We start from the raw sequence: 23325 nt of genomic DNA, 5'->3' as shown, positions 1-23325 counted from the left end.
TGGTGGCTCTGTAAGGCCTTTAAGTTTAGTCTGATTTTCATAAAAGAAATTGGCTGTTATCTTTATTAAAATAAATATTAATGCAATGTATATTTTTGAGAAAGCAAACAAATTTATTTTCAATGGTACAGTAAGCTAATATAGCAAACAGTAAACAATTAAAAGAAAAACACTTGCTAACTGTTGCAAAATAGTAAAATGAATATTAAGAATTAATTGTGTGGGTAATCACTGCTAAAAATAGTTTGGTTTTAAATTTACTTTAGTTAATGATGCAATACTGCACTCAGGTTTCCATCTGTTACCATTCTGTTTCCTTCTGTCTTGGTCTCTTCCTCTCTTGAGGTGTATGTACCTCAAGTATTTCATTAATCAAATATATGGTCTCCCAGTTGCACTGGAACTTTGTATACTCTTCCAAAATAAAAGCTACTATATATGCAAGTCTAATTTGAAGTTTTAAGGTGTCATTTGGCCCTCAAAAGAAGAAAGTTCTGATGTGTCATTCTTTAGAGGAGGAGCCAGTGTTGCTGTTCAGGCTTGTGAAGTCAATGAAAAGCAGCCTGTATTGTCCCTGATGGAATATCTAAGAAAACAACATATGGTTCAATTCAAACAGCTTTTTACTGTTTTCCCTTGATAGGGAGCTACCTGATTTTTTTTTGTTTGCTCCTTCAGTCAAACTCCTTTGTTATTATTCTAAAAATCAGAAGCCTCCACTGAGAGGGATTGTCATGATCTGAACTGCATTCTTACCCAAGAGTTTTGTTGAAGTTGCTTAGCAAGGTGTACATTGTCACCAACATGAGTGCAAGTTTAACATCACTGTAAGATAATCTTGATAGGACAGTATTAGTTCATTTTATAATTCCTATGGGATATTTATTGTCTTCATGCTCTTGGAGCACAAAAATTGTAACCTAAAAAACAGGTTTCTTTTGCTTTCATGAGAAGTCCACCAAAATCACAGATGGGACTTTCAAAACAATACTTTTATTGCAGTTTGAATTGGATTTCTTCAGGTTTTTCTCGTGTTCATATGTTGTGTGAACCTTGGGAAATAGTGTTGTAGGAGCATAGCATATGGTACAAAATCGAAATGCTGGATAGTGAAACGTGCATCTGCATGCTCACAGCACTTTTTTTTTTTTTCCCTGTTTCTAGTGGGACTGGTGCAGCAATATCTGACACTTCAGATTTTTGTGCCATTGGGAAAAGACTTCTCCACTGAGTTACTGTAAGATGCATAAAATTTCTTTGAATACATAAAGTGAATTCTTGATTGAGGTCATTAATTGTGGTGGCATATTTTGCATTAAAGCATGGTGACTTGTCAAGTCAATAAAAAGTAATTAAGCTAATGAGATCATTATTTCTTAGATGTTTTAAATACTGACATTCCTTTGAAGGCAGAACAAACTCCAAAAAATCCTGAATGAAGATGATGAAAAATCCGAAGAAATGGAGCACAGATTTGTCAAACATGTGAAAATACTGGTGCATGAGGACTGCCTGAAAATTCATGAGAGATTTATCCATAAGTCATAAGAGAGGGCCCTCTGGTCCAGGGCAAAAAGAAATACATATTCTAATAACTGGAGGAGAAGAACACAACCAAACAAATGCTAAAAAGCTAGAAAAACAAATGGAGTGCTCAACTGGTATAATTTGTTCCACACTGTGAAGAAAGAGAGATGCAGCAGAAACAGACATTTTATTAGTTAGGTGTGAAATTATTTAATAGAGTTTTAAACTTGGGCAGTTGTCAGGCTTTGGACAGCATTTCTCCCTCAGTGGCACCATCTGTTTATACTATATATAAACAGCACAGCTCACTCAGCTTTGTAGCCCATAGAGTATCTGAGATTGGACAAAGGAAAGAAATATTAGGCCATTAGAAGCCCTGCAAGCAAAGATGAGTTGAATGATACCGATTAAATTAGCAATTAAATTGTGTAAAGTGAAAGAAGGATTTTATTTTTGTTTGACTTTCTGTAAGTTTGCATTTAAAGGAACAAAGGAACAAAACAAACAGGATATGGCATGCAGCACGGAGACACCAAACACCAAGTATCAACTCAAAACCAGGATTTGTTTCTCATGTTCATTCTGTAGACAGGGGCAGAGATTTAAGGACAGGTGCAGGAATTCAGATTTTTTTGTAGTGTTATCTTCAGTTTGATTCTTTTGGGTATTTGCCACCTTCTTAACAAGAACCTTTCTTCTTCTACTAATTTTATTTTTCTCATTGCTTGCTATTTTTGATAAAAACATTTTCTATCACCTCTCCTGCCCTTACTTACCTTTTCTCTTTCCAGCTTATATTTAGACTTTACATTTTTTTTATCTTTTCTTTCTACTTCCTGTTCCCATCTTTACTATGTCCCTCTTATAAAAGCAATTATATGTTCTTATTATATTCTTAGGTACTTTGATAGATTTAAATACATATATTTTTTATTTGCTATATATATATATTTTATGTAACATATACTATATTGCTATATAATGCATATAATATAAACTATATTAATTATATTTTCTCTGGAGCTCCAGTTACTTTGAATGAAGGTGTTCATGTCTTAAAAGTACAATATCAGTTGTTCCCCACTTAGTGCAACTGTATAAAAAAGTTAATAAAAGTTCTTTAAAAATAGTTTTAATACTGAGTTTTGTATTTGAAATCAATTTACTTGTACCCATAAAGTCCTTCAAGACTTTTAGAACAGACAATGCATTATTTTATCCTAGCATACTTAAGATAATCCAGTAAATAATAAAGACAAGTCCTTTTTGCCATGTGACTGCTGTTCAGTTCCCTTCTTTTCAGATATTTTGAAAGAAATCTCATGCTTGTTTGCAGACAGAGTGTAGATGGTGTTGTTGCTTCCTGAAGTTTAATGTTCAAAGATGGTTTCTTACACAACCTGACTACTTCGTGCTGAATCTTTGAGCAGCTTCAAGTGAAAATTGATAGCATGCCAAGCTATGAAATTTACTTTATGTAAAAATCATTGACAAGTTTTGCAATAGCTGAGCATGAGGCTTTATGTTGCATTTCTTGCTCTCCCATTCTGCAGAGAGATGGAAATAGGAATTTAGTTTGAGCCTCATCTTCTTTTGCATTCTGTTCAGTGATTGATTTGGTCAGCAAACAAGAATTTCTTCAAGACCATCCATCACTGCTGGCATCAGCAGAGCTAAACTTTCTAACTTGCTGCTGTCAACCAATCATTCGAGATTCCTGCCAAAAATACTGAAATGTGCAAACCATATATTGGCTGGTTTATCTTTTCTTCAGAGGAAACCTTAATAGAATTTTAGATACTTTTTAATGTGGCATGATTAGATGAATACCACCACATTAACAGTCAATGTATTGATCTGTAAAAATGGGTAAAATAGATTGTGGATGAAAAATTTGATGAAGCATAATAAAATCACAGCTATGGTAGAGAGCATGTAACTTATGCAGCTTCTTTGGAGCAAATAATAGCAAAGCTATTAGTAATGCTGAACATAGCTGTCTGCTGCAAATGCAGTAGCCAGTTGTTAAATCTTCAGTGTTATGGATTTTGCTACTTTTCTGAAAAAGCAAAGGTAATTCAATGTTTGAAAAAATATTTGCATGCTAAAGAAAACAGCATCTGGCTTGTGTTGTCAGTTTTGCTTTAATTCCCAGTACATGGACATGTGGGTGTTAGTATTTCTGCTTGGCATTTTGACAAGCACTTAAACATTTATTCTTAAAGAACTGTAATGCCAGTCATGGTCAAACTTTGTTTCTGATATGGTTCTTCTCAGTGTTTGGTATCACATGAAATTAGCACATCCTGTAATGGAAAGTTTTACAGCAAATGAGTACAGCAGTTGATGTGAGTAAACAGAGCTTGAAATTGTACCATAGCATCAGAAAAACAAAACACCAAACAAACCCAAAAAACCAAACACAAAACAAAAAGAGCAGACTGGTCTGGTGTAAGAACAAGGATGACATGCTCAATTCCTGGTTATGTACTGAAACATTATGTGGTCTTGTATGAGTCCCTGTGTATTGTTCAATCTTTTTTTTCCCCAGTTCAGGCATGGTACTTACTCATCCATTGCTGCAGCTCTGAAGTCACACTGCCTCTCTCACTGATGCACAATTCATGCTGCTTCAAACTTGTTTAAATCTTAGCATGGTAAACAGCTGTAAAACACATGTGGCACAACTTGTAGCTGGGGGAGGTCTGAATTCTCTTAAGAGCACCCCTCAGCTCTGCCATGAAAGCCTGCAGAGCAGCATGCCCATTGTCAGTGAGAGCTGCTGCTGCCCCCCAGCCCAGACGTGGTGCTCGGTATTAACGTGCAGTGGGGCCCTGCTGTGCTGCCACTTCCTAGAATCACTCAGTACCTTATGGACCATCTTTCCAGCCAAAATGTGCTGAGGATTCACATGATTGCTCATTCACTCCAATGGTACCTATGTCTCTTAATTTCTTAATTCTTCCTGGTGTTCCAACCTCAGCCTTTCAACCTTTGCTCAGCTGGCAAAGCACTTATCAACAGGTTGGCTCAGTTACTGTCCCACTGTTCATAGTCAAACTAGCTTTGCTTGCCACTAGCCTTAGCCAGCTCCAGAAGACATCAGCTCTTGTTATATTCTGAATCAATGCAAACTCTGTGAGAGTTTTAAACTCTGGAACATACCTGATAAGTTTTCTGTTGAAGCTAGTTATGTATGAAGGAATCTGTAGGGGAAAATGGGTTAAAATCTCTTTATTCCTGAAGTAGTTGTGCTTGCTGATAAGAAATCTTATTGCAAGACCTGTGAACAGTACAGTGGAACATATATTTTGGTACCATATTTCCTGTTTTCAAACAGTTGTTTCTATAAATATAAGCTTATTACTTTGAGATTTTTAATAACCACAATATAATAGGTTTTACAAGCATAGCTAATGTATTCATATATACCATAACAGTTTGAATTTATGTGAATTAGATGCTATCATAATCAGTCAGTATTTTAGCTTTGCTGACAGAGATATCCTAAATTATTCATGTTAACCCAAACACCCAGCATGTTCTCAAATACAGAACAATATGAATCTTGGTTAGTCTTGCAAAACTTGGACCAAACTCTTAAAATTCAAAGCTGGACATAGATGCTAATTCTATCATGTACATCTAAAATTATTGGAAGATTTTAGATAGAGAATGAAAGAAAACTTTATTCAATGGATTTATCTGAGAGATTATTTGAAATTCTGGTATTTAGTAGCATGAGACATGTTCCTTGATTTTTTTGTGCAGCAGGAGTGAAATATTCTTAGAAATATTAGGGTGTGTTAAATTTCATCATTTACAAAGGAGATTTTAACTCATATATTTGAAAGTAAAAAAAAATTTAATACCTCTCCCAGTCATCACATCTTCTAGAACTTTAGATGGAAGCATTAATAAGTACTAAAATACTATTTATTTATATTTTGGTTGGGAGAGGTCAGGATTCACCATTTCTTCATAACTGCTCATATTTTGAAAGATTGTCATTCTAACAACCAGATTTGATGATTTTTTGCCACTTGTGTTACTCCCTCCTCATGGATACTGGTTAAGGGCACTTTGTGGGTTTTTTGCTCTCTAGAAAAAAGCACTATCAACAGGAAATTCCAGTATACAGTACAACTTGTTCTCTTGGTCTGGGTGACATACCAGTCTTCCAGATCTCTTGTTTTGTAGAGATTTGATGATTTTCAACGTAGCTACTTCTGTTTTTATGAGGGCAGGATACATTGCTCTGGATTGCAGATCATCAGGTAGCCACTTCAGTAATGTAGTATCTCCTACAAGACCAATTTACAAGTAGCAAATAAAATAAAATGTATGTGAAGTACAGGGTGCCTGTGAATAAGCAAATTTGAGAATCTGAAAGCGTGGCAAATCAGCTGACAATTGGTATTACTTTGTTTTCTGTCTTTAAAATGGAGTTGATGATGATAATGATGCCACCATGTAATGTTTAGGAAGCACGTGCCTTTTATGGAGGAAATGGCACTACAATTGTAAAGTACTGATGTTCTAATAGTGAAGCATTAGCAGAGAATTCTCTCTGGATTTTGACCAGGATGCAAAGAGATTTCTGTTAGTATTAAATTGCATGGGAGCTTAGCAACATCAATGAAATACCTGCTTTCATGTTTGGTAAACTTCCAGGTTACATCATTTATAAAGAGAAAAACACTTTCATTTGAAGACCAAGTGATCCTGACAAATGAAGCATCCCTTCAACAGTTCAGTATTGTTTCTTCCTGAGTTCATTTTTAGCCTTGAATTGAACATTAACAAATGGTTATAAATTATTATCCATACAGAAGCAAAGTGAATAGGCAATCTGAGCAGATGAGTCTAGCTGTGCTCTTGGATAGTTGCTACCATTCACTTGCAATCTCACTAGAGTTACCATTGTGAGGCAAATAGTCAATCAAATTTGAAGATGTAAAATAAAATTGAAAATTGAATTGGAAGGTAATTTTACTTTCAAATGGCTTGCAAATGTAGATGTTAAGTGTGAAATGAATGCAGTTAATGACCATAGCTGGAAGAGTTATGCACCTGCTGATCACAGGAATATTATTATAAATGAGGTTGATTTTCTTGTTGACCACCTCATTTTTCTCAACATGGTCTCATTACTTTTCTATCACATCTGACCCTTAGATATAAATACTCAAGCACAGACGTAATAAAAATACATTAACTCCCATATAGATGTTTTTTATTCATCTTTGAAAATCAAGATGTGTGCTGCAGATGTTTCTTGCTATTGTAGGTTTAACATAACTTCTGCTTTTGGATAGCAGGAAAAAAAGTTGTGTGTCACCAAAAGTACTCTGGAGTAATTTTGTAACTGAGAGATCTGATGTTCTAGCTCCCATTGTCTGAATTATTTCAGAAAAGAGTTTCTCCAGATCTTTCCTTTATTTTTATTTTCCAATAAGCAATGTAATTGAAAAGTCTGAAAGTTCACGTACTCTTAAATAATTATCTTCCTTCTCCAGGGAAATAAATTATTTTATATCATTTTAAGGCCATCATCTTTTTTTTTTTTTTATTTACCTGTTTGAATGTTTCACCTACTTTTGCCTGTGTAATATAAGTATTTTTATTGTTTTAAATGTATTTACAGAAATAAATTACACTTCTTTAGGAGTGATTATATGTGTGCATCTCAGGTTTGCCCCTTATGGCACATCTATTGTCATAAAAAGTCTTACTTTAGACTTCTATGACAGAGTCTGATATAAATGTGTGTCTTTTGATCTAAAAAAATGTGTTCAGTGTTACATTCTGGAATGTAACTGAGTTGTAAATTTACCAATGGCCCTTCTATAACCAAGGTTCTTTTTTTTTTTTTCATGAGGGAGAGAGATAAACCTATTCATAAAAGAAATAAATAATAAATTTTAAACATATTGAACTGATAGTATAGAGTGAACTTAGGTTTTATTGCCAGTTGTTTGGAGATCTGCATGACTTAATTCTAGGCTCCTGCTGCACTGTTACAGCCTCATTTAAAGCAACATTCTCTGTTGAGAATTACGCAGTTTGAGGTTCAGCAGGGATAGTATTTTTGTTTCTCAGTACTCAGGGTATTGCCACTGCCTGGTTTCTCAGCACAATTGCTCAGCTCTAAATGCAACCAGGAAATCCAGGGAGCTTCAAGAAACCATTGCTCCACTGCTTTGGATTTATTTGGTGCACTGAATTTTAGCATTTCTGAACACCCAAGATTTAGAGTGAAGCGTTTCTGGAAACTAGATTCAGAGGTTTTTCACCAAAGGCTATATGGGAAGTAAAGTGATGGCTGGAACTATGCCTTAACCAAAGGATTAGCTGTGTGGCCCATTTGTTGGTGATCTTCATAGAATTATTTCACATCTTGCTGATATTTCTTCAAAAGTAAGATCAAGCCCAGGTACCAGCACCATAAGACACTTGGAGATGTTCTGATGAAATCACTTTTCAAGGACTTGGTATAATTTGTCCATTCATAAAAATATGTGCAGCTGATTCTGGAATCTCTCATGTCAAACAATACCAACAGTGAGGATATAATCATTTTTTTCTTGGCACAGTAGTGGAATTTCTGCTTTTCAAGTGTGTGATTTACAAAAGGAACTGCCAGTCTTTAAAAATGAAGCAGATAGTAGAGTCTTCCACTTTGTTTTCATTTGCCCACCCATGTAATGAGGATGAATAGATTAAAGGTCAGGTTATCTGCAAGGGAGAGGAAAGAATCAGCAAGTTCTGGAAAGCTGGTGAACAGTTTGCTTTGGGTGATGGTCTTAATGACCATGGGGAACGAGAAGGTGCTTTGTTACATTTCTTGCTCTCCCATTCTGCAGACAGATGGAAATCTCTCTGGCAGAACCTTTTGATGTTTACATACTTGCAGTATATTTTGTACTATCCTTGCTTAAACTCTCAAATTGGCAAAAATAACTAAAGAAATAACTAATGTAATTTGCCCCAGAGTTAATGTCCTCCCAAGTGGACCTAAGGAGACCTATGAATGTTTTATGGTGTTATTCTGCAAAATTATAATTTCATTATTTAAGCTACAGGTAGTCCTTAGCTAATGAAAAAGTGGTTTTAGTAATAAATAAATGAAAAAAATCTACAGGACAGTCTTACTATTTTAAAGTAAAGCCCAGCATTTGAATGATTATGAGTAATTACTTTTAGCAACTGTAAGTAGTGACAAAAAGTTGCTTTTTATATTTGTCATCTTCTCAGAGGGGCTGCTAATTACAGAGAAATACCCATCTGTTAGAAATAGGCTTGTTCAAAATAACAGGTAAATTAATCATTGTTTCCCCATACGTTAAGCATATTCTCCCAGATTGTAGCCTTTAAAGTAATATCTGTGCTCTGGAGTGTTAAGGGAGGACTTTTGGGGACTGTCAAGGTTGTGCTGCTGTTGTGGTTTCACCCCAGAAAGCAGCTGAGCCACAGTGGCCCCTCTCCCTCCTGGGGAAGAGAATACACAAGGCTAAAAGTGCAAAACCTTGTGCACTGAGATGAAGACAGTTTAATGGGGGGAGCAAAAGCTGCACATGCAACCAAAATCTAAACAAGGCATTAGCCCCTTTCCATGGGCCTGAAGATGTTCAGCCATCTCCAGGAGCTCAGGGCTGCATGGGAAAACAACGTAGCTCTGAGCTTCCCTCATTCCTTCTCCTTCCCCACAGTTCTTTCTGCTGAGCATGGCACTGTGTTGTCTGAAACATCCCCTGGGTCAGGAGGCACCTCCTGTCCTGACCGTGTCCCCTCCCAGCTCCTCATACATCCCCAGCCTCTTGGCTGGTGAGATGAGGTCAGGAGCAGAAAAGGCCTTGGCTCTGTGTAAGCAGTGCCCAGGAGCAATGAGAACATCCCTGAGTTACCAGCACTGCTTCCAGCACCAACCCAAAGCACAGAACTCTCCAAGGTGCCCTGAAGAACTTTAACTGGGTCCCAGCCAAAACCTGTACAGCTGCTAACAAGACTTAAGGAAACAGAACATAAAAATTACCCTCTTTATCCATTTAAAGGAAACCTTTTTTCTTTTTTTTTTCTTTTTTTTCTTTTTTTTTTTTTTTTTTTTTTTTTTGTGACCATGGCTGTAGTCTGCATTTATTAGAAATGTTGAAATTCAGTGTCTTGGGTATCATTGTAAGATGACCTGAATAGTGAGCAATAAGCTTCTGCATTATAATTCACCTTTGAAGATAAGTCCTCATGAAGTAAAACAGACAATGTATTGTGTTTACCTTTAAGCTGAAAAAAATCTATATGCAGTGACAGAGGTATTTTTAGGAAAAGAAAGCAAATAATGTTTTTCTAGTTAGCAGGCCCCAAGATAAGACAAGCTTAAGGGGCCAAATACTTGTGATTATTAAAGGCTACTGGTTCTTAGTTCATACAAATTGAATTCTTTCATACTCTGAAGGGCTGTGGAAATCTAGCAAAGAGTGTAGACTGTTGAAATGAAATTAGCATGTAAAGTGATTTTATATATGCAGGGATATAGCCACAAAGTTTGAATTGGAGAAAGAAATCTCATTACCCATCTTGTAAAAGAATTTTTAAATTCCATATTTGTTGTCACTGACATAAAGGCTCTGCACACGAACAGTTTTTTTGTGATTTCCCAAAGATACTGGATTATTGAATTGACAAAGATCTGTTCCAATCTGTCCTGACTTTTCTTTTATAGGATAACTGATTTTGACAATATTAAAAGAAGATTGTATTTGTCAACGGTCCACAAGGAGTTGTCTGTAACCCCTCTGCATGCCAAAATTCCTCTGTTTATGATCAAGCGCAAAATAGTAGGTACCTTGGGAATGTCACCTGGACTGAGGTTGAAAATCTGAAATATTTTCTATATATTATGAACTTTTAAATTATTGCTTGCTTAGAACTCAGCTCCTACTGATTGAAGATACTTGTGTATGTCCCCTTTAGCAGATGGCAGCAGAACCACTTAGTGCTGCACCTCTTCTATCCTTCTTCTTATATTAGGAATTCATTCCCATTTTACAAAATTTCTGCTGTTTGTGATGTTTCTTCACCTCTCCTGTTAATCCAGCCTCTATAAAATTCTCTGTGTCCCTGATAGTTCTTCATGATAGAGCTCCTGCTCACATGTCCCTTCTCCTGAAGTGACCTTTGATGACATTTCCTGGAGGTAGACTGCAGCTGATGGCTGCTTTCACATTCTTCAGGTTCTTCCAGATTCTGGCATATATAGAACAATCTATGTGTCAAACTGATGAGAACAAAACAAAAACAATTTTCTTCTCCTCGTTCCCCTCTCCCAGCCACAACATATGGTAATAGCTGACAGGAGACAAAGCCTGATGGTTACTGTATAACCATGTAAGGATTGGGGTCTCAAAAACTGCTTTAGAAAATAAATTTAATCTTAGATTTCAAATATTTTGAAATACATATTTGCATGAAGAGGACTAGATATTAGTATACCTAAGAAGTTGTGAATTTAAGGCTAGACATGAGAGAGAATATTTTACAAAAAAACCTCTGAATTTATAACTTTTTTTGAGATAGGTTAAGTGAAAGCAACTGTGGTAACTTAAAATTGAGAAGTTTTCTGCTTTGTGGGAAGTAGTTGGATTTTTTTTAATGAATATCTATCAGATCATACCCCTGAAGATGCTGTCAATTCAAAATCCAATGAAATAAAATTATTTTTCTTCAGTGTAATTTCAGTTAGTTGGTGTCAGACTAGTGCAGGTATTTCAGGATTAACGTGTGCATTAATGTACACCAAGTTAAATTCAAGCAGAAGATGAACTTCAGTTATGAATTTTAATTTAGATAATAAAGCATGAATCAGATATGTCTAGATGCTCTGATCATTTATAATGACAAAATATTTTAATAACCTTAATGCTTGACCAACCTTAAAGGGTAGATCTATATTCCTTAGTGTATCTGAATACATATATGTCTCCCTTGAATGCTTATCTGCCTTTTTATCATTGCTTTTGCTTAAAGGAGGGAGCATGCTGCTTTCAGTGATTAGATAGATCTTTTACATGGCTCTGATAGTTCAACTTACTGTATACACAAGCTGATTGTTATTATCAGCATGAGGGGTTGTGAATCAGGATATGTAATAAGTTGTTTGTTCCATCAGCAGAACAGTTTGCATTTTCACATGCTAGCTTTCTGTATTGTATTCCTACAAATTTTTCTATGTTTCAACTTCATCACTAGAAGTATCAGTTATAATTAAATACTGAATTTTTCAGTCCATTGCTTGGTGCCTTCAAAACAAGTATTACTTTCCTTCCAAAATTTCAGATTTAAGACCTGAACAGTAATGTATGCACCTGAATTTTTTCTCAAAAATATTTGCTATTTGTGGATTAGAAGCTAATACTTCTACCTTGACTTTATAAGGAAATTAGACATGTACAGTCATTATGTTTTTACTTTTCTTTTCCCTTAAAGTTTCAATCATTGATTTTACACAAGAGTAATCATATAAAATGTATTACTGTTCTGCAAATTAAATGAAAATTGCTGCATTTCTACTCAAGGCCTTCTGGTTTGTTTGTATAGAAGGTATGTTAGCCTCAGCTCATGGGTTTTACTAAAGAATATTGTTTCTCTTTTCTAGTGGTGCAATATGTGTATTGACTTGGTAACGTTTACCTATGAAATATTCAGAGGAGCTCTCTTCCAGTCCTTGGATGGAATTACTATTTCAGCCAACTGTAAGCTAAGAAAGGTCTTCACTTTAAAATTCAAGCCTCAAGTTACAGCTGAGGAAGATGGTGTGTTTTAATTACTGTCTAGTCTTAATCATAACTGTTCCTGTTATAAAATCAAAAGTTTCTTATTCATCAGATTGGCAATTTGAAGGATTACATGATTTCATAAAAATTAAAGTGGTAGTACAGCATATTAAGTCTGCTAGTGTTGGACTTAAGGCAACTAATTAAATATGTGTGTACTCCTGTGTTTTAAACACTGAATTCCTTAGAAGTATTTTACTGAAAAAATTCTGGCAAGATTTATCAAGTAGAGAGCTTGTTTTAATGAGAGTATCTTAGGCTGATAGAAATCTGATTTTGGCCAGGAACAGAGCATCTAAGAGGAAAGACAAGTACTGAAAACAGCAACATTTGCTGTTTGCTTTCTTAATTTTGGATGTTAGCAGCTGATGAAAGATTTCTTTCTGAAATAATGCAGACAAAATTGTAACAAAACATTATATGAAACAGAGCTATGAAACTATAACAAATGCCTCAGATCATGTCCAGTTGTCCTAATGTGGCCTTGTTTATTGGGAAAGTAATATTGGTGGTGAGCTGAAAAAGGACAGATTTTGTTTGTAATAGATCAGGATATTGGTCAAGTTTGCCAGTCTCCAGACTCACATCATAATCTTGAATCATCATTTTCCAAGGAGAGAACTTCATTCCTCACTGGTATTTGCAGTAATACAGGAGAAATTTCAAAAGCACAGCTGGCACTTTCTTATTTTAAAGGCACCCCTCGGAACAACACAGTTTCTATTTCATTCAAATTTTCATTTTGTGGCTTTTAAGGAGCATACCTGAAAAATGTTTCTGGTTTCAGAAGGAGGGGTAGTTAACAGTATTGTAAGTGTAGCAAAATGTATCTTCCATTTGGAAACAACCAATAGGGCTGAGTAGGCAAACCTTGCAATCATTCCTCTGATTTTTTGTTGGTAAGACTGGAAAAAATATTAATTAAAAATGTCTACAGAGAGAATATGGTAAATTCTCAGCAGGAAACTGCAGTTCAAGCTCTCACGGGCATTCATTTAATTTAATTCCATTGGTGCATTGTTTTTTCCCTTCCATTCTAAACAGCTTCTGAAATGTGCTTAAATATTCTAAATGAGTTCCAAAATTCTAAAATGCAGCTAACATAATGAGTCAACAGCTTTAATAAACTATAAGCATACTAAAATATTACACTTTTAATTACTTCATTATCAATTCTATGATTATTACACAGCTGGTGGGCATTAGTACTTTCTGTATGCTTTTGAATTTCCTTATCTAGGCAAGAATATAGAAATAGAAATAGAATATAGGAATAGAATCAGAATCATGGAATTGTTTTGTTTGGAAAAGACTTTTAAAGTCTTTTGAGTCCAATTGTTAAGCCAGCACTGCCAAGGCCACCATTAAGCCATGTCCCTAAGAATCCCACCCACATGGCTTTTAAATACCAGCAGGAATGGTGACTGCACCACCCTGGGCAGCCTGTTCCAGGGCTTGACAACCCTTTGATGAAGAAAGTGTTCCCATTATCCAATCTAAACATCTTCTGGCACAACTTGGGGCTCTTTCCTCTCGTGTTGCTGCTTGTTGCCTGGGAGAAGACACCAACATCTACCTCTCTACAAAGTCTCTCTTCAGCCTCCTTTTCTCCAGGCTGAACAACCCCTGCTCCCTCAGCTACTCCTCTGAACTTCTTCTCTAGATCCATTTAAATTTTCATTACAGCTGAAGGTTTGGCTGAATTAAAATTATTCCATTCTTCATACCCAATTAAAGAATAACAATAGTAAGAATTTTTCTTATTATTAATTAAGTTTCAGATAACAATTACTCTTTAATAAAGCTTTTTCCCCTCTCAGAATGACTGGACCAGTTAGTTGAGCCCCACTGAATGCAGTGACATTGCAACTTGTATTGAGAGTTGTGCTTTAACCCTGGCCAGCACCTAAGCAGCACACAGCCACCCCCCTCAGTGGGATGGGGGAAAGAAGAAAAAGAGTAAAAGCAGGAAAATGTATGGATTGAGAAAAAAACAACTTAATAATGCTAAATTGTTATTACAAGGGGAAAAAAAATGATAAATAAAACCCAAGAAGGACAATTAGTTTTCATTTGCATAATTTGTTTCCCACCAGCAGCTCCCCCCAGTCAGCTTTCCCTCTAGCTGATGTGCTGAGCACACTGCCATGTGGTCTGGAATATCCCTTGGGTCAGCTGGGGTCAGCTGTCCTGGCTGTGTCCCCTCCCAGCTTCTTGTGCCCCCCTGCCATCTGCTCCCTGACAGGGCAGCTTGGGGAGCTGAACAAAACTCACACACCAGTGTGTCATCAGCTCTGGTCACATGCCAGATCCAACACACAGCCCTCTAGCAGCTCCTGGGATGAAAATGAAATCTTTCCCAGCAGAAACCAGGACAAGGGTCGAGTGCTTTGCTTCAAACTCCTTGGTGTGGTGGAAGAACTGATTTCAAGGTGCAATGAGTGTGTTACTCTTTTCAAGTAGCAAGTATACAGTATGTTTTGAATTTTTAAAATTATAGTAAATGCAAAGGGGACAACCACACACACGAAGAAATTATTTCTGTATGAGATCATTGAGGTAGAAGAGGAAATGCTTCATCTTTTCTGCCTCATGACACTGAAGCACACAAGCTTAAATTGTACCTAGTTTCTTGTTTCCATAGTGATGCAGAACTTATGTATGGGATTTTATCACTAAGTATTGCCCAACAGTGATAAATAATGTACTGGCTTGGCAAAAAAAAAAAAAAAAAAGATTGGAAAAATATGTCCTGCACTGAAATAGAGCATGGGACATTTGATTTTTTTTTTAAATTTGAATTCAATACTTGATCCCTTATTCATGTTTGGGTTTCAGGTTGTGTTTTCCTCTTCTTTTCCTAGGAAAATAGGCTAATTCATTTGCTTATTATATTCAAGTCTTCTAAAATTTGCAATGAATTTGTGTTGTAACATCAGGAATGGTTCTGACATGGATTCCTTTCTTTGCAGAGAGCAGCTTTCATAAACTGTCTGTATTGGTTATCAAAGGGAAAGCAGAGATAATCAGCTCACATTCTGCTAGTGCCTGGTGTCACAAGAACACATAGGTTGACAGCTTTTTAGTTTATCATGAAAGCATAATGGAGCCCAAAGTTTGGAATTAAAGCTTGTTAAATTCTTTATTTGCATATATGGGACTTCTTTGCTACTTCAGTCCCACAGATATGAATACCATATTTAGTTGTTCATTTTGTCTGAAAATCACTGCATCAGTGTTACAATTAAAGCTGAGTTGTAATAAAAATTAATAAAATGTATTTCATTGTTGTTTTGTTTGCTCCCCTGACAAATCAAAGTTGATTCTCTATGGCTACTCCTGCCATTAGTGTATATTTCTTTAACTGTATTCTAAACTTTTGGCCTAAAAGTATACACAATATAATTTTAAAATTTGCAATAAAAAGTGACCAATTGCAGCAAATTTTTCAAATTACCATAATCTATTTAGTTTTTATAGCCATATGAACTAAAGTATTTGTAATCTACCAAATAATATAAATCCAATTGAATTCCATAGTGTCATGAAGTAAAGCCTATGTTTTCTGATTCTAGGTACATCCATTGTTACACCTGGGCCATATGAGGCCTCAGATGAAATTCCTCCAACCTGCCAGCTCAATTCTGATGTCCCACAAGTTACACAAGTGCTGGATCTAAATGCAATTCACAAGCCAAAAATAAAATGTAGGGAAAAGACAGTGCAAGAAAAAGGTATTCTGTTGTATTAAAATACTGTGAGTACAATCCATACAGTGTGTGTGCAAACAATTGATTGTTTTGTAAATGTCCATGTTAAGAGTGCCACTGTCTTAAAATGAAACATGACAAGTCCTGCACACCTGTAGTGCCTCAAGCACATGGACACATGTGTGTTCTGTAGTTTGAGATCTGTGGGGAGCCTGAACAGTTCTAATTCAAGCATGAGATTTGTAACAATATTTGAGATGTCATGTGAATGTACATTGAAGCATTTTGCAGTGAAGTTGTTGCACTTCTTTTTACAGTGTGTTCACATCAATGAAACTTTGCTGGCAATATGAGCATGCAGTGTACTCAGCTTCTACTCTGAAAAGGGAAATTTTGTCTTATTGGAGTCTTGTCTTATTTGAATGTTTCTTTAAGCTACAAAATAATAAACCATATAATTTAGACTTTGGCAGCATTGCATTGAAGAGATTTATTAAAGAAGCTGGGCAGTGGTGTGCTACAATACAAGCTATTGACTTGGATAAAAGCTAAGAGAAAGCAAAGAAAGAATTAAATTTAAAATTATTGTTACAGCTGAAGGCTAACAGCAGGAGACCTAAAAGGTTTTTGTTCTAGTCTCTGTATTGTTTATCATAGTTATGAATAAACTCAACAGAGAAGCAAATAACTGGGGAGCAAATTCTTGTTATGATACAGATACTGGTTTAATAAAGAGTGGGACTTCAGGAAGTTTTAAGCTTGTTAGATTGGAAATCCCATATTTAATTTTTCCTGAAAAACAAAGCAGGTAACGTGCAGGAAATATCACAGTTTTCAAAGCAAGGTTTATTGGTTTTATGTCTTGTGGCCACTGTGTTGAAAAATTGTGGTCTAGGGACTACTGTATGGGGTAAACGTTGAACATGACATCACATAAAATCTAGCTTTGCTAAATGCAGAGGATTCTACACTGGGGAGGAAAGATAACTACAGTTAAGCTTTAAAGGATCAAAATTAAATGAATCAAGGCTGGCAGGTTATCATCACCAGAGATACAGCTCAGTAGAACTTCCAGATTTTAATGTGTTTTAAAAAACTAAGTAGCAGGAAATTCAAATTCATAGGAAATGAAAAAGGTATCAAACCTTTAAATCATTTTTGCATTATTATCTGAAATACTTTATACATTATCAGCTAAACCATCTCAGAAAATACTTTACAGACCAAAAAGTGATTCAGGGAGAAGCAGCATGAATGATAATCTCTCACATAAGATATGCTGAAAACATTAAAAATTTACATAAGGGCATTTAAAAAGTAACCAGTGATACAAAGAATGTTCAATAAAAGCTGTTTTTCTTATCTCATGGCACAAAAACAAGACATCATTTGATGTGATGATGCAGTTGAAAATTAAAAACTCATAAAAGAAAATGCCGTGTTACACAGAACATGATTAAAATGTGGAATCTACTGCTAAAAGAGGCTGGTAAAGAAATTGGTATGATTTCAAAATCAGTTGCCAATTTATATAGGCAACAGTAATGTTGTATTTAGCAGCAGTAAAAATGTGAAGAGAAAATTCAGTTTTGTACTTCCAAGTTTTTCCAACCTTACACTAAGAACTTTGTTGAAGGCAGATGATTTCAAAAGTCCATACTGAATTATCTTGTGCTATTTCTGAAGTGTTGAGTTTGGCCTTTGGAACTGAATGTTAGAGGGATTATTGGCCTGTTCCAGACCAGCATTTCCTGTGTTTTTATGTTTAAGTTGGCATGTCTGCTTGAGTAAGATCTGTAATCCAAGAGTCAGTAGAAACTGAATTGTAGATACAAATGCCAAGATGTGAAATTGCTTAAATAGACTTGGGTCAGATAATTGAGAGCTTTTTAGTAAAGCTGCTGTTTTGCTTTAAAACTGTGTATTGCCTCCTACCTGCAGTAAAGTCAACAGCAGAATTTCACCAAGCAAATTGTATTTCCAGTCCTTACTGTCTTGATTCAAAGTACTGATTATCTCTTTAAAACAATTTTGTAAAGAGATAGATCATCATTGAAAAACAGCAGTATAGAGAAACATGGATTATTTATGTTCATTATGGGAAATCTGGAGTTGTGAAATTATTCATAAGTGGTGGTGGTCTTCAATCCCACCTTATAAACATAGCATGTGTCCTTCCAGACATGTCTTAAATTTCAGATGTTGGTCTGCTTGAAATTGGAAGCTTTGCTATGTTTAGACACATTTTAATTGGAAAATCTTCCTTTAATCCACTAAACTTTTTGTTTATTTGATAATCAAAAGCCCAAACTATTTTTAGTATCATCCACTTTTAATTACACATATTATTTCATTATGTCATCAGCACACTGTTATGTGTAGATGTCGGTAATTAATTGCAGTCAATTAATGTGGTCATTAAGAGAGATTTTAATGCAAATCAGCTTTCCTAATTGGAGCTAACAAAATCCCAAGGTAGCCAGTAAAAAAGAAATTGATGTTAAACCAAGACAGGTCATCTGATCTTGTGAAATGGCAGCTGTTAACAGCAACCAAATGTCACATCAGGAAGAGTCAGGTAATGGCAGTAAGGAGCTTCTTCTGTGCTTATTAGTACAGTAAATGATGATATTGGTGGCTAATGTATGATCTGTGTTTCATTTCCTTGATGAAACTGTAAATAAAACTGATCTTGAAATAAGGTTATGAAAAATGCTCAGGGGAATCAGCAGAATATTTTGTTTCTCCTTTATTGCTTTATGAAGGTGTCAAATCTCTAAAGTGAGACAGCAATTTAATACAAGTTGTAGCAAGAAAATATCTTTGGACATTGCAAATATTAAATATGAATTAATGTGAAGATACCATTTTTATCAGCTCTGGAAAGGAGAATTCACTGAAAATATTGGAGAATTATAAAAGGAAAATAGATAGTACATGGAGCTCTACAACCCCAGTGGTAAAATTAATGTGTAACCATTTTACTGTCCTTCCTTTTTTAATTTTTTGGAGAACATTCACCTGCATTCCATGTTTACTTTTTGTCTTGAAGACTGGTTGGCAATTTCCATGCTTTAAAAGACTCATAAAAAGAAATCTACAGTTTAAGCAGTAAAAAAAAAAAAAAAAAAAAAAAAAATTGTAATAAATATTTTAGCAGCAATCAAGTGCATTTGCAATATTAGGGCTCAGCCCTGGTAATACAGTAGATTCAGTAATTTCAAAAAGCAGGGTATGTGTAAATAGTTCTCTGAGCTGTGACTGATACCTTGACAGTCTTGCCTTCGTTTTTTTGTATTATTATTTATTTATTCTGTTATTTATTAATTAGAGTTCTTTTTTCTTCCTGTCAGAAGTTAGGTTTTCATTGAAGTTCTAAAGAAATCCTGCAAACCTTTTTTTTTTGTTGTTTATAAATAACCCACTTTAAAATAAGTCTTTAAAGCAAGAAGATTAGAATTATGTCTCTATAACAGACCAAAAGTTTCTTGCTGGTATGCTGACACACTTTTATAAAATGTGCATTTGCTATTCCTGTATTTCTAGGGAGTGCACTTTAAAGGAACATAACTCTTATATATGTTTAGTATTCGTAATTCTTTTCTTTTAATTGATTCTAAAAAAAAACCTACTTTTTGTTGTTTGTAAATACTGTGATTTTTTTTTAACTCTTAATTTTCTTAACTTAGGTATCTTGGGTAATAGAGGCCAAGGCAATGGTAAAACTCAGGATGTATCACATATTGCATTTGGGTCAAAGATCCTTGGGCCACCTCCATCTTCAAACAGAAGAACCAATTCAAAGGTACTTGGAAAGGTAAGAAGGGCTGAATTCCAACAACACCATTGGCCCTTTTGCTAAGGAAGATATTGATAAGCAGAGGAGTTAAACTAAAGGTTTTTTTCAGAGGCTGCCTCCAGAGAACTGTGAGAGGTCTCAGTGCCAGAGATCCTGTAACTCCAGAGGAGAGCAAGGAAAATGCATGGCTCCAGCACAGAGCATGGGTTTATGGAGCCCAGAGGAGAGAAGGCTAAGGGGAAGTGTAGTTGCTCTTTTCAATGAATGCAGGGCTGTAGAGAGGCCAGGCCTCTTCTAAGAGGTGCCCTGAAAGGCCAAGAGCAGCAGGCCCTAATTGCAGAGAGGCTCTGACTAAATACAGCAAAGTGGTTCAGTACTGCAACTGAGCCACAAGAAAGTGGAGAATTTCAAAACTTAAATGAAACAGGCTGATTCAGCATCAGACATAAAGATGCCTCTTTCTACTGAAATTACTCTTATCATTCTTTTCTGGTTTTTTTTTTTTTCCTAGACTACTGAAATTTCTCTGGGGGTGTATGTGTGTGTGTGTAAATGTTTTGCCTTATGATGAGAGCGATAATGCAGAGCAGAAATTACATTTCAGGATGCTCTGATAGTCAGCCTTACAGTAGCTCATGTGATGCTGTCAATTCCAATGCCAGGGAAAACACCTGATCCCAGGCTGCCAGCAACAAATATGCAGGTTTTTGGAATCTGATCAGGACTACAGTTTCCAGTTTAACACTGAGAATAAGGGATCCAGCCAACTCTTGTGTGGGAAGTCACTTGAAAGTCAAGTTGTAAAATGATATTCCTTTCTTCAAAGAAGAAAAGACTCCTGAGGTCTAGAATAACTACAAGTTTTAGTCTTTTCATTCTGATAGTGAATTCTAATTTTTTCCCTTTTCTTTGCATTGTTCCATTCACTCAGTAGAAAAAAAACCTCTGCTTGCTACTTGACTGTAAAGATTGAAGATACCACACTGAATAGAGCCTACCATGAGGTTTTGTGAAAAGATAGTGTTTAAAAAAAAGATTTGGAAATATATATTTGGGAAAAAAGTGTAATTCATAATCTGTGTTTTACCTTTGAGCATTTTGAAAGCTGTTATATTTTTGTCTTTCATCAAGAAATAATGTCTTTCAAGGTAACAAAGACCTTGGGTAGCAAAACATCATGCCAACTTCAAAATTCAGGAATGCCAACTGAAACCATGCCAGAAAATGAGAGGTTGGAGCTACCACTCTGGCCATGCAATGATACTTTAGATCAAGGAGGCAAAAGAAGTACTCTCCAAACAACTGCAAATGAATATCAGAATGGTAAGAGCATAAAGCAAAGAATATATAGACTTCTCAAACTGCCAGATTTTTGCATGATTGTGCCTTTGAATCTAGGACTTAATTCTTTGTTTTTCTAATCCTTTATCTACCTAATTAATTACTGAAGACATATTCATTAAATCATGAATTATTCTCCTGTATGAGGGTGAATAAATGCTCATTCTCTCTGCAGCTATTTGTATTGTGAGTGATTGAGCCAGGGATCATCACCTGCTGGCAGTACCCACAATTTATACACATGCTCCTCTTTCCTCATGCTGTGAAAATAACTGAGCTGCTGCAGTGGTTCTTGATTGTTTTGCAGACTTCTGCAAGCCTGTTTTGTATAATTACTATGGTTTGCCCTTCTTCCATACCTTGTGATAAATTTTTCCTTCCTTGTGGCTGCCCTGTTCCTGCTGCCCTGCAAGATTCCCATGCTGTTTAGATGTTTGCATCCCAGTACAATACCCCATATGTACATAATATGAGTCTTCACAGGTATTTCATTTCTGCATTGCATTTCAGACCCTGAAATTCAGGCTCAGAAAACATCTGTAAGTGGAGAAGCAGATTTTCAGCTCACCTCACCACAAGTACCATCACCAGACAAGGACAGTCATATAAGATTATCTCTAAGAAATGCAACCAAACCCACATGGGAGATAACCAATGGTATGGTACTCATTTTATGTTATTTTACATTTCAGTTCTATGTGGTCTGAAGGACTGTTGTAAATTTCAAAGGACCCAAAAGCAGTTCATATAAAAAATAAACATCTGTGTTGTGGGGGATTATGGAAATCAAGCACCCTGCAACAGAATTGCTTTAGAGCATTGATAAAGATTTGCAGGATTAAGCAGAGTACCAGAGCAGTGAATGAATATCAAAAGAAAAATTCCATGCTCTCACGATTAAAGGAAAAGAACTAAAAATAATTTATTCTTTAAATCCCTAAAAAATTTAACACTGAAGATTCCAAATATGAAAAGTACAAGAAATTTTATTTGTCCTAGATAAGAGTTTAGAATATTAACTACAGTACCTGTGTAATACTGGGAGGGGGGAAAAGAAGGGGAAAGGGTTCTTTTGTTTATAGAGTTCAGGGGTGATTTATTTCTTTTGTTATTCACAGAAAGACACCTGAGCTTACATTTTGAGTTTTTTCCCTTTCTCACCTCTCTGACAAAAAAAGTGGATTTTTTTTGTCATACATTGTCAATCAACTTCCTTTGCATGAGTCTGGGAATTGCATTCTTGGGGCAAAAGTATCCCTTGTCTCTATGAAACAGAAGTGTTACTTTTTAATAGAAGGCATAGTCACCAATTTGAAAAGTGGTTGGACTACTCAAAAGTTCTCAAAATTGACCAAGGAGATTTTTCCCTCATATTGTGAGTGATTTCCTTTGTGTTTATTCTTTAGGGATATTTAGAAATGATGATATACTCTGGCAGTTTCAGTAATTCATAATTGCTGTTATGGGTTCCATAATTTGACTGAAAGAGATCCAAGATGTTCAGGCAAATAGAGAATTCTTTCAGAGAATTTTTTAATTCCTTCCTGTTTATGTGAATTTTGAGAACTCTGGGGCATGAATCACTGTCTTGAATTTTTTTTTTTCATCTAGAACACCAAAACCTCTATCTAGTGCCAGAATATAAAAAAAATTAATCAACACTTGTTATTTTATGAAAATATAGGTGATATGAAAAGACAGCCTAGAGCAGTAGGCTGGCCTGTCTAAATGTCCTCTCATAAATTCAGAGGCAGAGAACTGAGGAAGGATATGGGTAAACTCTGTTCTTTTGCTGTTTGAATTTCAAATAATGAAAACTGTTTCTTTATAATCTTAGTTGTGTGTACAGACAGATAAATGCATTATGTGAGTTGGTAAGGAACAGTTCTACAAATTTTTTCCCTGTATTTTCATTGCCTGTCACTGTTGTCACTCTCAGTCTGCAGATTTCTGTTTCAGTGTATGAAGTTATCTCATTTCACATAGATGACTTAATGATTTCTTTATCCATTAGTACTGGATTTATTTTTTCTGAAGAACTTCCTATAAGCAACTTCTTCATCAGCAAAATCCCCTTCTAGGCTTTGTTCTGGATTTCATCCAAAGTGGAATAAACTTG

The 23325-nt window shown here is 35.5% G+C and overlaps 1 protein-coding gene across 4 annotated transcripts in view; it reads left to right on the top strand.

Annotated features, from left to right (window-relative positions):
• CFAP20DC (CFAP20 domain containing) overlaps nt 1-23325 on the top strand; it is a 67778-nt gene that overhangs the window by 8476 nt on the left and 35977 nt on the right. For 3 of the 4 annotated variants that reach the window (XM_059856695.1, XM_059856694.1, XM_059856696.1), the window contains 7 exons: nt 1165-1237; nt 10247-10361; nt 12179-12335; nt 15932-16090; nt 19756-19883; nt 21014-21188; nt 21717-21863. In XM_059856695.1, coding sequence (XP_059712678.1) covers nt 1165-1237; nt 10247-10361; nt 12179-12335; nt 15932-16090; nt 19756-19883; nt 21014-21188; nt 21717-21863 — 954 coding nt within the window. Of the gene's footprint in view, nt 1-1164; nt 1238-10246; nt 10362-12178; nt 12336-15931; nt 16091-19755; nt 19884-20996; nt 21189-21716; nt 21864-23325 lie in introns of those variants that run through there. The other variant, XM_059856697.1, reaches the window with a different exon arrangement.

Source organism: Haemorhous mexicanus, chromosome 11 (assembly GCF_027477595.1).
Source record: "Haemorhous mexicanus isolate bHaeMex1 chromosome 11, bHaeMex1.pri, whole genome shotgun sequence".
In the NCBI taxonomy this organism is placed as follows: Eukaryota; Metazoa; Chordata; class Aves; order Passeriformes; family Fringillidae; genus Haemorhous; species Haemorhous mexicanus.
Note: the sequence above shows the minus strand (reverse complement) of the source record. Positions and strands in the feature narration are given on the sequence as shown.